Source organism: Coturnix japonica, chromosome 5, assembly GCF_054131305.1.
Source record: "Coturnix japonica strain WE chromosome 5, WE-NBRP24, whole genome shotgun sequence".
Taxonomy (NCBI): domain Eukaryota; kingdom Metazoa; phylum Chordata; class Aves; order Galliformes; family Phasianidae; genus Coturnix; species Coturnix japonica.
The window spans coordinates 15,569,340-15,582,610 of NC_140667.1; the positions used below are offsets into that span (position 1 = coordinate 15,569,340).

At 43.2% G+C, this 13,271-nt stretch overlaps 2 protein-coding genes across 14 annotated transcripts in view; one reads left to right on the top strand and one right to left on the bottom strand.

Annotated features, from left to right (window-relative positions):
* Positions 1 to 8,882, top strand: part of RNF141 (ring finger protein 141) — a 38,397-nt gene extending 29,515 nt beyond the window's left edge. For all 10 annotated transcript variants that reach the window (XR_014946444.1, XR_014946445.1, XR_014946443.1 and 7 more), the window contains one exon: positions 8,326 to 8,882. Coding sequence is in view for 4 of the 10 variants with exons in the window: in XM_085548507.1 (XP_085404633.1) it covers positions 8,326 to 8,333 (8 nt within the window). In the remaining 6 variants the exon portion in view is untranslated. The remainder of the gene's footprint in view (positions 1 to 8,325) is intronic.
* AMPD3 (adenosine monophosphate deaminase 3) overlaps positions 1 to 12,446 on the bottom strand; it is a 28,697-nt gene extending 16,251 nt beyond the window's left edge. The window contains exons 1-6 of one of the 4 annotated variants that reach the window (XM_085548501.1): positions 12,011 to 12,446; positions 9,183 to 9,408; positions 6,776 to 6,971; positions 6,122 to 6,287; positions 3,900 to 4,119; positions 1,328 to 1,457 (exon numbers count right to left, since the gene is read on the bottom strand). In XM_085548501.1, coding sequence (XP_085404627.1) covers positions 1,328 to 1,457; positions 3,900 to 4,119; positions 6,122 to 6,287; positions 6,776 to 6,971; positions 9,183 to 9,403 — 933 coding nt within the window. In that variant the 5' untranslated portion in view covers positions 9,404 to 9,408; positions 12,011 to 12,446. Of the gene's footprint in view, positions 1 to 1,327; positions 1,458 to 3,899; positions 4,120 to 6,121; positions 6,288 to 6,775; positions 6,972 to 9,182; positions 9,409 to 11,556; positions 11,946 to 12,010 lie in introns of those variants that run through there. The other 3 variants (XM_085548502.1, XM_085548500.1, XM_015864001.3) reach the window with 3 other exon arrangements.
* Positions 12,447 to 13,271: the final 825 nt, after the last annotated feature.

Here is a 13,271-nt window from a genome sequence, read left to right on the forward strand (position 1 = left end):
GGTAATTGCAAAGCAATTATATGCCCGGAGACATTGAGCAATTTTTTTTTTTTTTAAACTGAACTGAGCAAGTGCAGTTCTGTTAAGTACAGCTTTGGTGTGACTGTCTAGGCAGTTATCTGATCATCTGATCCACACTTGTCCATCATAATCAGTCACAATTATTTTTATTATTAACACCTCAATCAGCAAGACAAGTGTGTTATCTGAGTGTGGTACAGATAGGTATCTTGGCCAGGTTATACAAGAAACCTGCTGTCAAGAATCTTGGCTTCTTGAGAACTTTTTGAACTAATTAGCTAGCTAATAAATCCTCCCATCCATATGATTAACAGGTCAAAGCGCAAAATTCCATCAAATTTATCTAACAACCCATCTGCTTTGAGCTTTGTGAGGGACAAACAGGTTTGCTTTGCTGTGTTTAATAGTTATTGTTACAACAGTAACAAACATTCAGCAGCCAGAATGCTATTGGGAAAGGCCAAGCTGACTTCTTGATGCACTAGGAAATCAAAACATAGCAAGACAGAAGTGTCATTAACCCAAACTCCACAGTTACAAACCAAGCACAACATCTTTGCACAAAGACACAATATAAAATAGACCTGTAACAATTTAAAACACCAGCAAAAATTACTGCTTTTGAAGAAATCTCAATTATGGAAATGTTTTCTCTAGTAGCTTCCTTTTGAAACAAAGAAAGGGAAGCGAACTAAGCAGCATAACAATGCTGTACTCTTGAGGGAACGAAGTTCCCTTGGTTGTGTGTCAAGAAATGAAACTATCTCCTTGATTCCCCTACCTGTCTGTTAATTACATCCCAGTGCATCTCAGGTGCAGCTCAGAAGGGAACAAAATCAGCTTTTCTTTTTTGCACTTACTGATTAAACCAGTTCAGCTTGCAAGATCTTTTTGTTGTTGAATGGGTATTTAGACACATCTGTATTTTCAATTCTAAGAGAAATTTCTATTCAAAATAGAAGCAGTTGTTCCACCTGCAGTCTATTATCTTTTCTGTGCATGAAAGCAACAAAATGCACTTGAGCCATCTGTAAGTGAATTGATCCAACTGAGTTAAGACTCCACATGGATGTTTCCATTCACACTCCACATGAGCGTAACTTGATCAATAGTTTCACTCCTAAGAATGATCTACATACAGTTAAGCCCTTGTGATTCTTAAAAATTAAACCAAAGAGTTTAGCACAACTGATTTAACCCACTTCCATTCAGGCAGTAAAAATACCATCATTCAATCCAGTGGCACACACACACACACACACACACACACAACTCTGTGCATCTCTTCTATGCCTCATGCACCTACCTTTCTCACATTATAGAAGTCTCGATGGGGATTGCTCTTCAGTTCTTTAAACTCAGACATTTCGTTTAACATCTCGTGCAAACTAAATTTAGACTCCAAAAAGTTCAGCCGACGATGGCAGTATGTCTTTCTGCAGAAGAAAACACAACAGTTACTGGGACTTGGAACTACTTTGTGTATCAAGTTCAGATGGAAGTTTTTGTGTAAAAACACATCATATTTTTCTGTGAAATCTAAGACAAATTATTGTTTCTTTTCCTAGTGGTTAAAAAATACTTCAGTTAATATCCAGTGTTGTTTCAGACCAAAGTTGTTAGGGAAGCCTCTAATGAAACAGAACCAGGCGCTGAGCACCAGAGCTGGCTGTGGACATCCCTGCTCACTGTAGGGAGTTGGACTAGATGGTCTTTAGGAGTCCCTTCCAATTCCAACAATTCTGTAACTATTTAACTGTGCTGTTATGTACTTTAAGTTGTCCAATTAGCAGGGTCTTGAAACTAGATTTTCATAAATGTCCCTTTCAACCTAAACCATTCTCTGGTTCTATGATTCTATATCCAATAGAGCAGGTCACCTTGTATATAACAGAAACACCTTGTATGCACATCACTATCGAAATTAAAGGCTTTTATTTCCAAGTTTCTTTTTGCTTTTCGGTGTGAATACAAGAAGCCAAGTAAAATCTAATATCGTTTCATTTCTGGTGCTTTAGAAACGCATCTGTTGTGTAGTTATTGCTTTTTCCTTTTTTCCCCCAAATACTTTCAAGTGCTCTTCTGAAAAAATAACTGCTTTTTTATTCCTGCTTGCCTACTCCTCCTACTCTTTCAGCTTCTCTTTCATCTCCTGTTACGTTTTTCATTCTCTAACAAACGCTGTATTTTTTTTCTCTTCACCATCTGTCAACTCTTATCAAATCTACAGCATTTTGATAGTGCTATTAATGTAATAACCTTCTTTTCTCTGCTTCATTGTTGGCAGTCACTCCCCAGCAGAATACAAATCCCATAATGAGTCTGATAGTCCAATTCATAGCATTTTTGGGTTATACTATTGTTCAAAAAACTGGAAATCTGAGGAGCAAGGGATGAGATTCACTACTTTAAGCACAGCAAAGGTTAAAGAACAATCAGTTCTTGATCTCCAAGCAGGTCCACGTTGGACAGACGAAAAGGACAACAAACAAGGAAATTATATAGACTATGAAAAGCTTATGCAACAGGATTACTGAAAAGACTTCTTCCTTTTCTTTTGTATATATTTATCTGAGAGAGTGAATCAGCCTGCAACCACTTAATTGGAAGAAGCAAAAGGAGCAAAAGATTGTTCCTGCATTCACAGTGCTGCTGACCTTTCTTACACATTCTACCAAAGTTGTCCTTTCTTTTGGCTTCCTTATAAATAGTATAAACAAATGCTGCAGAAATAAGAGTTTTCAGTAAGTCTGAGTTTTTCCTCCTTGCCCTTTAGTTTTCCTTCCCTCTTGGAATACAGTACACTGAATTTATAAATGCATTTACCTATTGCAGACTGTAAAGAATTATGCTCAAGCTAGCTTTGATCTAGAGCAGGATAATAATGGCAAGAGCACAGGCTTTTCCTCTTTACTAAGTGCCTGAGGAATGGAACAGTTCTGTTCAGATCAGCTGCTCTGCCAGCAGAAGGCAGGCAGGTTACTCTGTGTGTCAGACAAAACCTGCAATGGGGGAAAAAGTTTCAGTGTGGCCAAGTGTCGGGTCCTGCGTTTTGGTCACAACAAGCCCAGGCAACCCTGCAGGCCTGGGGAGGAGTGACTGAAAAGCTGCCTGATGGAAAGGGACCTTGGTGTACTGATGGACTGCTCAGCAGTGTGTCCAGGTGGTCACTTATTAGAAGGCCAATGGCATCCTGGCTTTTATCAGGAATGGTGTGAGCAGGACTAGGGAAGCCATCCTGCCTCTGTACTGAGCTCTGGTGAGGCCTCACTTTGGTACTGTGTTCAGTTTTGGGCACTTCAATATAGAAAGGACACTGAGGTGCTGGAGCAGGTCTAAAGAAGGGCAACAAGGCTTGTGAAGGGCTTGAAGAATAAAGCTTGTAGGGCTCCTGCCCTACAAGGAGCGACTGAAGGAAATGGGGCTGTTTAAATGGGGAAAGAGGAGTCTGAGGGGAGACATTATTGCTCTCTGCCAATATCTGAAAGGTACTCACAGCAAGAGCAGGGTTGGTCTGCTCTCACCGGTGACAGGATGGGGGAAATGGCCTCAAGTTCAGCCAGGGGAGGTTTAGGTTGGATAGCAGGAAAACCTTTACAGAAAGGGTGGTTAAGTAGTGGAATAGGATCCCCAGGAAGGTGGTTGAGTCACCATCCCTAAATGTGTTTAAAACTGTTTGGATGTGGTGCTCACAGACATGATTTAGCGGAGGGTTGTTAGAGTTAGGGTAGTATGATTAGGCTGGGTTGGACTTGATGATCATTAAGGTCTTTTCCGACCTGAGCAAATCTATGATTGTATGACAGAAATTAAAAGTATTAAACTGAAGGGAACCAGCAGCCCAAAGGGGCAGAGAAGAAAGAAAACAGAAAACGTACGTTGGACCATCTGCAATTAGAGCAAGAACGTGGCTCAAGTCAAGGGTATAGGTCTCCAGGTCAGGGTAGGGCAGGCTCCGAGGCTCATTGACTTCCATCATTTCTTTGTTATCATAAACATATGGAATGCCACCTCTTATCTTGACAACATAATTCAAGTTGTCTGGAGCATCATCAAGATTGTAAGGATCTTCATTTTCTTCTGGGGGTGAATGAAAATCTGGAAATACATTTACATGATATTTACAAGTAACTTACACAAAAGGCTGAATAGTTGGAAAAAGGACTTTCTGCTTTTATGTTCCATTTTTAGCAGATCTCAATACGTGCATTAAGATCATATTTTTGGTCAGTACAGAAGGTCTGTTGTTACAGCACAGTTCTATTCTGACTGGCTCATATTGAATTGCTGTCTCTAAGCTAGTGAAGTGATAACCTTTATTCAAATGTTTTATTTCTATTATTAGAGTTCTCTAAACCAATGCAGAAATAGATTTAATAGTATTCTTTATTAATATAGGGTGATATAAGTATCAAATTAAATTTCCAGAAGTGTTTCTGTGGGGACAGTTGAAAGTGTAGTTGAGAATTTTGACCAGTCTAACAGCTGTTGACTTCACACCCACATACACTGTTTGTTTTGTTTGTTTGTTTTTACATTCTGACTCACCATAGTAATTTTGGAAGTTTATATTTAAGCGCACAGTAATTCAGCTGTTCTCATATTGAAACGTTAGCCAGAGAAGAACAGACTGCCCTTCTCTTAACCCAGTGATATAGACTAGTGCATACACAGCTTGGTTACCTTCTCTTTCTCACAATCATTAATGAATATACTCCACTCAGTGGAAAGCCAGAAATAATTTAAGAGTGAGAGGACTTCTCACTCCGATCGTGGCTTTATTGTTATTTCAAACAGAATGCCTTACTTTTATGTACAATAGGTTTTGCACAGGACCAAAAAAAAGGAAAACAAGAGACAGTACAACACAACTGTAGTTTTCTCCTTGGCCTTCTGATTATGAAGAATCAGGAAGCAGTCAGGATTTTCTCAGTACAGTTTTGTAATCCTTTATAAGTAAAATAAATCTCAGCTATGTATTTATGTCAACTCAACCATATCCCTGGGTTCAATCCTTTTACCTGTTCAAATAAATCAAGACCAAAAAGTAATTATCCACTTTTATCCACCCAGAGCACATGAATGCCTGTTATAAACTGACACTGTACAAATATATTCCTAACTGTCCATCTCTAACTTGTGCAAATTAAGATACTGTGAGAAGGGTTTTATTAGTAATATTCTAAGTTTGAAATCATAACTGTAAAGAACTTTTTAACCTAATAATAGCTTGGAAATACTTCCCCATGGCAGCTGTTCCAGGATAGCTTTCCTGTCTTGAATATACAGTGTACTGTCCTTAACATTCTTTCTGTATGATACATGTTTGAAAGTATTTTTATTCCCTCTTCTTCCAACCACTGAATTACAGGGTAATTGATTTAAAATGATTTAAAATAGCACTTCATGGCTGAGAATACATTACAAGTAGCATGGATATGCCTACAGTGGCAAATATGTAAGGACCAAGGGTTGCTCCACACAGGCTAACCCAAAAAAGCACACTGCTTAAGTTAGTACAAGTAAAGCTTTCCTGACTCACCCCACCAAAATGACGAATATTATTTGTGACTTAAATAGCGGTGCATATGTCCAACCTAATAGGCCCTATTAAGAGATCAGAGTTCATTAACCCAGGCAGAATGCCCCATAAATGTGACGATACAGCTTCCAAACCTGACCTGGCAAGTGTGCCACATATGTGAAATTACTGACTCAGGGCTTGCTAACTGGCCTGTCTGTATCATGCTTTAATTTACAACGTGGATGAGCTCATCATCCATTTTATTTGAGTATGCCAAGATCCAAAGGAATGGCTTTTCACGTATCTTCTTTTCTGGAGGAGCACACGTGCACTACATACCATCTCCTTTACTGGAAAAAAGTCAGCGATTGTCCAGTAAGGTTTTAGCAGTTTCAAGCTTGCAGATTAAATACAGGTTTTATAACTCAAGTCCATCAGTTATTCTCCACCACTAACAGAATAAATTCCAAAGGCAAAGATATTCATTAGCGATTGTCACAAGAATGCAACTCACCTTTGATTACAGCAGTACGTGGGTTTAATTCTCTATTCTTTGAAAAGAACAAAGATACTCACGTGGACACACTTCATCTTCAACCTTCCACTTTTCCTGTTGCATGCTGCACAAATACTGGGATGTCGTTCTTGGGAAGCGATGGTAGGCAAGGCGGGAATACTTTTCTCGAATGAGAAGAGCTTTCACCAGGCTCTTGGCAGCTTGCTCATAATCATCAACTGTAACCTGGAAAAATAAATAAATTTTAAAAAATAGCTAGATAAATACTGACCAATAAAATGGTGGTTTTGGTCACAAACTAGACCCGTGCTAGTAGCAAGGAGACAGGATTTCCAGCAACACTGATGTATGTGGCCTGATCTTACCTGTTTCAGGAAGCCACTGACAGAGGCAGAATCCAAAGACAAAATGCAAAACATATGTGGTAGGAGAGAAATTCTGTGCGTGCATTGTCCACGTATTCAATGCCTGATTTTTGCTTGTATCTTTTTACCAATTCAGCTTTTACGGAAAAAAGTATAAGCAATCTGAAACAACAACGCCTTCCAGTGTTCTACAAAACAATCAGCTCACAGAGCGTTTTACAGCTTGTTCAGAGAACCTTGATGGTGCTGTCATTTTACAATGGAAATACTTTAGTCAGTTGTGGTTTGCGATTCTTTGCCTGAGTTACAGTAGAGGGGAAAAAAAAAAAACAAAAACCAGTTTCTTACCCCTGCACAGTAGTCACCACTAATTGAAACTCTCTGAAACTCCGGTACGTCGTATGGCAGCTGGACTGGCATGAAAGCACTTTGAAGAACTGGTGTTGTGGGAGACAGAGTAGGAATGGCTGATGGTGATTTCCATTCCTGAGATGGAATTTGTAATGACAAAGACTGAGATCGAATCATCTTGAAACTTTTCTTCCTAGGAATTTGTGGTATAAAGCGTTAGATGAGCCACAGTATAAAGCAGTAAATACTTTGGAGAATAGATTACAGGAGAGAAAACATCTCCTAAAAACATTTACAAGATGAAATTTCTTATACCATGAGGAAAATGTTGGTCACAAAATATTTATGCTTTTGACATTTTGAGCTATATTTGCTATGTACAGTTGTAGTACAAATACAATATGCCATAGTTAATTTACTTAGAAAATCACTGAGATTTGTTTTGTTTCACTTCTTACAAGTTCAGTATCAGCAAGTCACTGCGCAGAAAGGAAGCAAGGCTCCTTTACTTACAGTAAAAACAGAATTTGATTCATGAGAGAAAGAAACTAAGTCAGTGTGACATTGGACAATTTGTTATAAGTTATCATGCTATTACAGCAAGTTTTTATTCATCCCAAAATATTGAGGATTTAAAATCTCATCTATTTGTCCAACAACAGTATGCACCAACATTTCAGATATACAGTTAAACGTTAAAGAAAAAAAAAAGGATACAGTTATTCCATGGGCAGTGTTTGAAGACTCTCAAGCAGAAGAAGTCTAACATTGCTTACTAGTGTAATAACATAGAATGGCTTTGATATGCAAGTCCATTCCTCCTCTTGAGGCAGTAAATGCATAACCCCCACAGATTCAAAAGCTTTTGTTCTCTCTCAGCAACAGATATATACCTTAGACAACAAAGCTGAAGAAGAATGCTGCTACTTTTTTCAGTGAAGTAACTTGGTCTGTATTATTTCTGAAGATTTAATTAATTTTCCATTCCCAGTTTAAATACTCATATAACAAATAGATAAGATAAACTGTCTGTGATATCACTTTCTTTTTCTGTGTGTTAGCTCTGTGACATTCCATATACACTGGTGGTATGAACACCACCCTATGACCAAATTCCATCCTCACAAGTACTTGCAGCCATCTCTGAAATCTGTATTAAATTCTTGAAAGGTAACATTGATTCAACTGCAACTGAAAGCAACACAATCTTTCCTCACGTAACTGTCTAAGTACACTTCAGTCCAGTAGGACAGGGACAAACACTTATTCTGTTCCCACACACAAGCTACACATTTCCCACAGTTAGGTCTGTACCAAACTTTAGGCACAGAAACAGAGTTTGATGAAACCTATTTCTGTAAAGCAATTTCCGCATATTAAAAGTGAAATTTATTATTTCAGGAAGAAAAATATACCAGAGAGGTGTCTGAATAACATCTAGATTTGGGAAGCCCACTTGCACAACTCAAAACCTAGAGTCTAAGCCCACACTGTCTGTGTATCATACCTTAATTCAACTAAACTAGCTCTTCTCCCTTCTCTTCCAGAAGGATGATGCCAAGTGCTGCCCAACTGATGGTCTGGAGCTAACAGGGTACGTTTTTAGCTGTCAGTTTCAAAGCCCTCCTTGTTTGCGTGCTGTCTGATGAGCCTGTACACACCCAAGCCATTTGGTGTCAGACTGCTGCTGAGCTCATGCAACTCTTAACAAATAAGTCCAACCAGTCACTAAAGACTGAGACACGGGGACAGCCTGACGCCAGGTAAGGCTCACTCTCTCTCAGAAGAAGATCATAAACCAAATCAAGCTTGGTTTACCCATTAATCTAATCAAGCCAATGGTATGTTGAACAAGGAAAATAAAGCTAGCAAACTCGGGATAGACACATTTATGCCTGATAAGGGCTAGGTTTTATCTCTGGGAGTTAAGGACACCTACGAATAACCTCATTATGCCACTCTTGGTTTAGAGTTTCTCCCTTGATGTTTAATACTTTACTTTCATCTGTTTGTACAGAGACACAAAGAAATATCATACCACTGTCGCTGCCTGTTGGATACAGTTTTCCGTTTTTCTGAATGAAACTTTTGTGTTTGAGGAAAATGTTTTGTGGGTTGTTTTGTGTTTTTTTGTTCACTTCCACACAGCTAAGCTGTCAAGCTCTTATGAGCACCATGTACGCTGTTGCTGGAAACACAGCGGAGGAGATGACCCCACCAGTCCAAGCTCCCTGGGGCCCATCCCCACACCACTTGCATAGCACAGGATATCACACAGGTGCCCCAGTCCCTTTTCACCTTTCTCCTGAGGTAACAACAGACAGAACATTGTTTGCCAGATATTTCAAAATCAACCCCAACTCAATTAAAAGCTGTTTCCCTCTAAGAAAGCTACTGAACAAACCTTTTTGCTGTTTCCACAGACTGTTGTTCTGCCAGTTCCTTCTGAAGTTCCCTTTCCTTGGCCTCTTTCTGCCCAATAGGGCAGTCTTCAGGCACAGTGAATAGTGACAAGGCATCTTTGCTGTCTTCTTCTCGGAGGACTTTAGCAAATACCTTCTCTGCTAGAAGTCGCACTTGCTCATCAACTTCAGATATGTTCAGTTTGGGGAACTGTCTGGGCATCTCTGCTAATAAGGAAGACAAAGCGATATGTTTAAATAACTTACAAGTAGAAAGAAGTGCGAGAAACTTTTTTTTTTTTTGGTAGCATGCCAATTGAAATTAAAGGCTTGCAGCAAAAAAAAACAGTCATCAGATGGGCTGGGTTGGAAGGGACCTTACAGACCATCTAGTTGCAGCCCTCGGCTGCAAGCTGGTTGCCCCCCGTTAGACTGGGCTGACCAGGGTTTCATGCAGCCCTGCCTTGAGTAGCTCCAGGAATGGGGCACCCACAGCTTTTTTCTTAATCCCTAACCTAAACCTACTCTCTTTTAGATTAGAACTCCTACTCCTTCTCCTGTCACTTCTCTCCCTGATAAGAGTCCCTCCTTCTACCTTTGTAGAGCCACTGGAATTATTGGAAGGCCACTAACAGATCTCCTGGAAGCCTTCTCTTTGTAAGTTGGATCCAAAACTGGCACTGCAAAATCCTTTTTGGTCACAAAAACACAGACGTTTTTTATAAGGCAGCATTCATTTAACTGACAAGACACATGCTAAATACCCATAGAGGAATGACTGTCGTTAACCACTCAAGGCACAACTCAGCAGGCCCACTGCAGCATTTCCAAAGGCATGCCACGAGTTTCATCTGTTGATACATGATCCTTTTGACATGTGATCCTGTTGTTTTCAGCCTTAAAGATTCCAGTTAATGTCCACCTGTTCTGACAGTTGCCTTGAAAACACTTTCCCTTTTAATTCAAAAACAAACACGGTGTTAAGAGGTGCTGAGAGAAGCGCTGGACTGTAACTCAGCAGTTTAGTGATCACCTACATTATTTTCTACTCCAATTTTTATTTTTTTTTTAAGCAAACTTTGAGCCCAGTGGGAAAACTTCAGACCTGAAAGAACTGTGGATCTGACTCAATACATTCTTTTTTCTTGCCATGTATTTGTTTGGCAATTAGTATTGAGACTTCCTAAATTACATACTGCTATTTATATTTTATTTAGCTATATATTGCTACTGAGCAAGAATTTTTGCTCAGCTGAATAATGTGATGACAATGCACCAAAATGTCCTGAAACATCCAAACTCAAATTCAGTTTCTCAGCTTCAAACCTCAAAAAAAAAGTCATAGGAGTCTTTCCACTGGCCTCAACAAGCACAGCTGTCAGCAGCACTGACTGACATCCAGCTACCAGCAACGGAGACTTTCTGGCCCTCTTCAGCCAAAGTACAACCAATACTCATTGAGTAATTCAAGCACAGTGAGCATGCTAAGGATCTGAGTCAAGACTGGAAAGTGTCTGCTGTGAAATCAGCAATTGCTGTATTTGCAGTACTAGCTGGGACAGGAAAAATCCCATTCCTGAGGGTTTATCATTGGCTGAGCAGCTATATCCCAGCATAAATTAACTTTTTCTTGAAAAACTGTCACCAGAAACAAAAATGCAGTATGAAGTGCACTGCGAGAGGAACCCTCTCTTAGGTCACGACAGTAACATGAGCACAGTCTTCTGTGGAGGCCAGTGCTGGGTTTTGTTGGGTTTGTGTTTTCCTTTCTTACGAAAGCCAGTCTGCTGTGCTTCGTTCAAGCAAAGGAGAGTCCAAGGCAGAGAGCGCTCAGGAAGATGTCAACCACATTACTGCCGGGTCATGGCATGGTTTGGCCATAGAAGGTGTTTAACGGACCCAGAACAGTTGTGTGGCACCTCACACAAACCACACCATCCCAGATGGGAACAAATTAGGGCTCCTACATCAGCGTCCCACTGCCACAGCGCAGTTCTTTGCTCATGGTGAGCATCAGGGGGTGGCACCTTGTTGTGCCCGTGCTGTGCGATGGGTGCGGATGGCACCGAGCGGGCAGCAGCACTGTGCTGCCCTACAGTCCTCCCTCAGACAGGCAACACGGGCTGCTCCTCAGCTCACTGTCTGTAGAAGAGGAAGCTGTTTCCCCTAAAACGCGCTGCATCAAACACTATGGAATAGTTATTTAAAATGCAGTTACTGATGAGAAGCTTAATGGACAAGGATCCGTACCGAACTCACGCTATTAGCACGGCGCCGAGCCCCGGCCTCCCGCCCGGCGGAGCAGCCCCGCACCACGAGCCCCCCGCGCGGCCAAGGTCACCGGCCCGGCCCGGCGCTCCGCCCCGCAGCACTTACCCAGCTCGGCGGGGAGCTCCATGCCAGGCCCGGCTCCGGCGCCAGCCGGGGGGGCTCGCTCGGGAGCCGGCGGCGACGGGGAGTGGAGGGAGGAGCCGCTCCCGCCCGACGCTGCAGCCGCAGCCACCGCTCCCCAATGTCGCATTTGTCCGCCCGCTCCCGCAGTACCACCTGCCCGCCCCGCCCCGGCCCTATGTGACAGCCGCACCCCGGACCCCGCGGCACCCCGCCAGGCCGCCCCGCCGCCTTCTGGATGGCAGCATCGCGGGGCGGCTCCGCAGCAGGTGGGGCCGCGGGCGGAAGGAGCGCGCCCAGCAGCGCAGCGGGGGTAGAAAGGAAGGAAGGCGCCGTGCCAGGCCTCAGGAGCCGCCCTGCGCCCGGCCGGGCACCGAGGGGCGCGGGGAGCCGGTAACGGCCGCCTTCGTGGGCGGGAGGCGGCGCGACCCGACCGTACCTCAGCGAGGAGCTCGCGGCGAGCGCGGCACGGCTCCGGCAGCGGCACGAAGGTGGTCGCACCTCGGGCAGCGTCCGGCGGACCCGAGCACACGGGAGGGGCCGGGCCGATCCCTGGCCGCCGTGTCGCCACCTCGAAGAGCGGAGGAAAATTTCCGCGCCGCCGCTTCCCTCGTCTGGCTTCAAAGCAGAAGTCACGCCGTCACATGGCTCCAAAGCCGGGGGAGGGAGCTCCCGGGGCGGCCCGCCTCGGCTCACCTCACCTCAGATCTCCTCCGCCGTGCCCCGTGCCGGCCGCCTCCAAAAGCGCTTCTTTCCTGCCGCCTCCAAAAGCGCTTCCACGGGGAAAAGTTGGGGTGGAGAGAAGGCGGCCCTCCCTCCCTCCATAAGTACGTTTACAGCCCGCATACACACATCGGAAACGTTTCCACAGCGCCCGTCCTTCAGGGCACAGGCGGGGTTCAAATGCCGTGTACATTATAAGGTAATTAAAAAATAGGCTTAATGAGCCCAAGACAAATAACCGAGGGTCAGAAAAAGCACGAGTCAGTAGGAACAAGGGCTTTAATGTGTAAAATAATTTGTCCCTGTTTCGTGTGATAATAAGTCCCAGAGCTGAATGGTGCAGGGATGTTTATGATACATTTGGATACACGATGGATTACAGCGTGTGGGCATTTAAATAAAGAAGTATCTCTCCAGCGCAGGGAAGCAGTGGCAATGGAGGGACTGGGGAATGAGATTCCCAGGGTGAGGTGCCCAGTGGGGGAAGTCAGGTGCCCCAACACACCTCAGGGATCAGGCAGTTCTGTGGCTGCTCCCAGCCTGGCACACGGAAATGCCCTGTCTGTGAACCTCACCCTCCTGAGGTATTCCATCACCTCACACAGCTGGGGAAAAAAATGGAAGGGAAATGAGTGTGCAAAGCTTGAGCTGCAAACACCACGTCCTGTGAGCCTTACAGCAGCATCAGCAGCTGTCAGAAGGATTGCACCCACCTGTCAACTGGCTTGCAAAAGAAACAAACAAACAAAACAGGCTACGAGGCTACAAATAACGCCCACGTATGAAACATGGAGGTATCAGTCCTGTGCAGTTGCAAGCGAGTCGGCCACCCAAAAGGATGGGACAGATTTCAAGTTAATGATACTGGAAACTGTTGTCTCTTGAAAGAAGGCTTATGCTGCGTGTGAATGTTTTTCCAGCAATAACTGGACGTCTTCATTAGCTGCTGCCAGGCTACAGCCAGACCAGCCATCTGC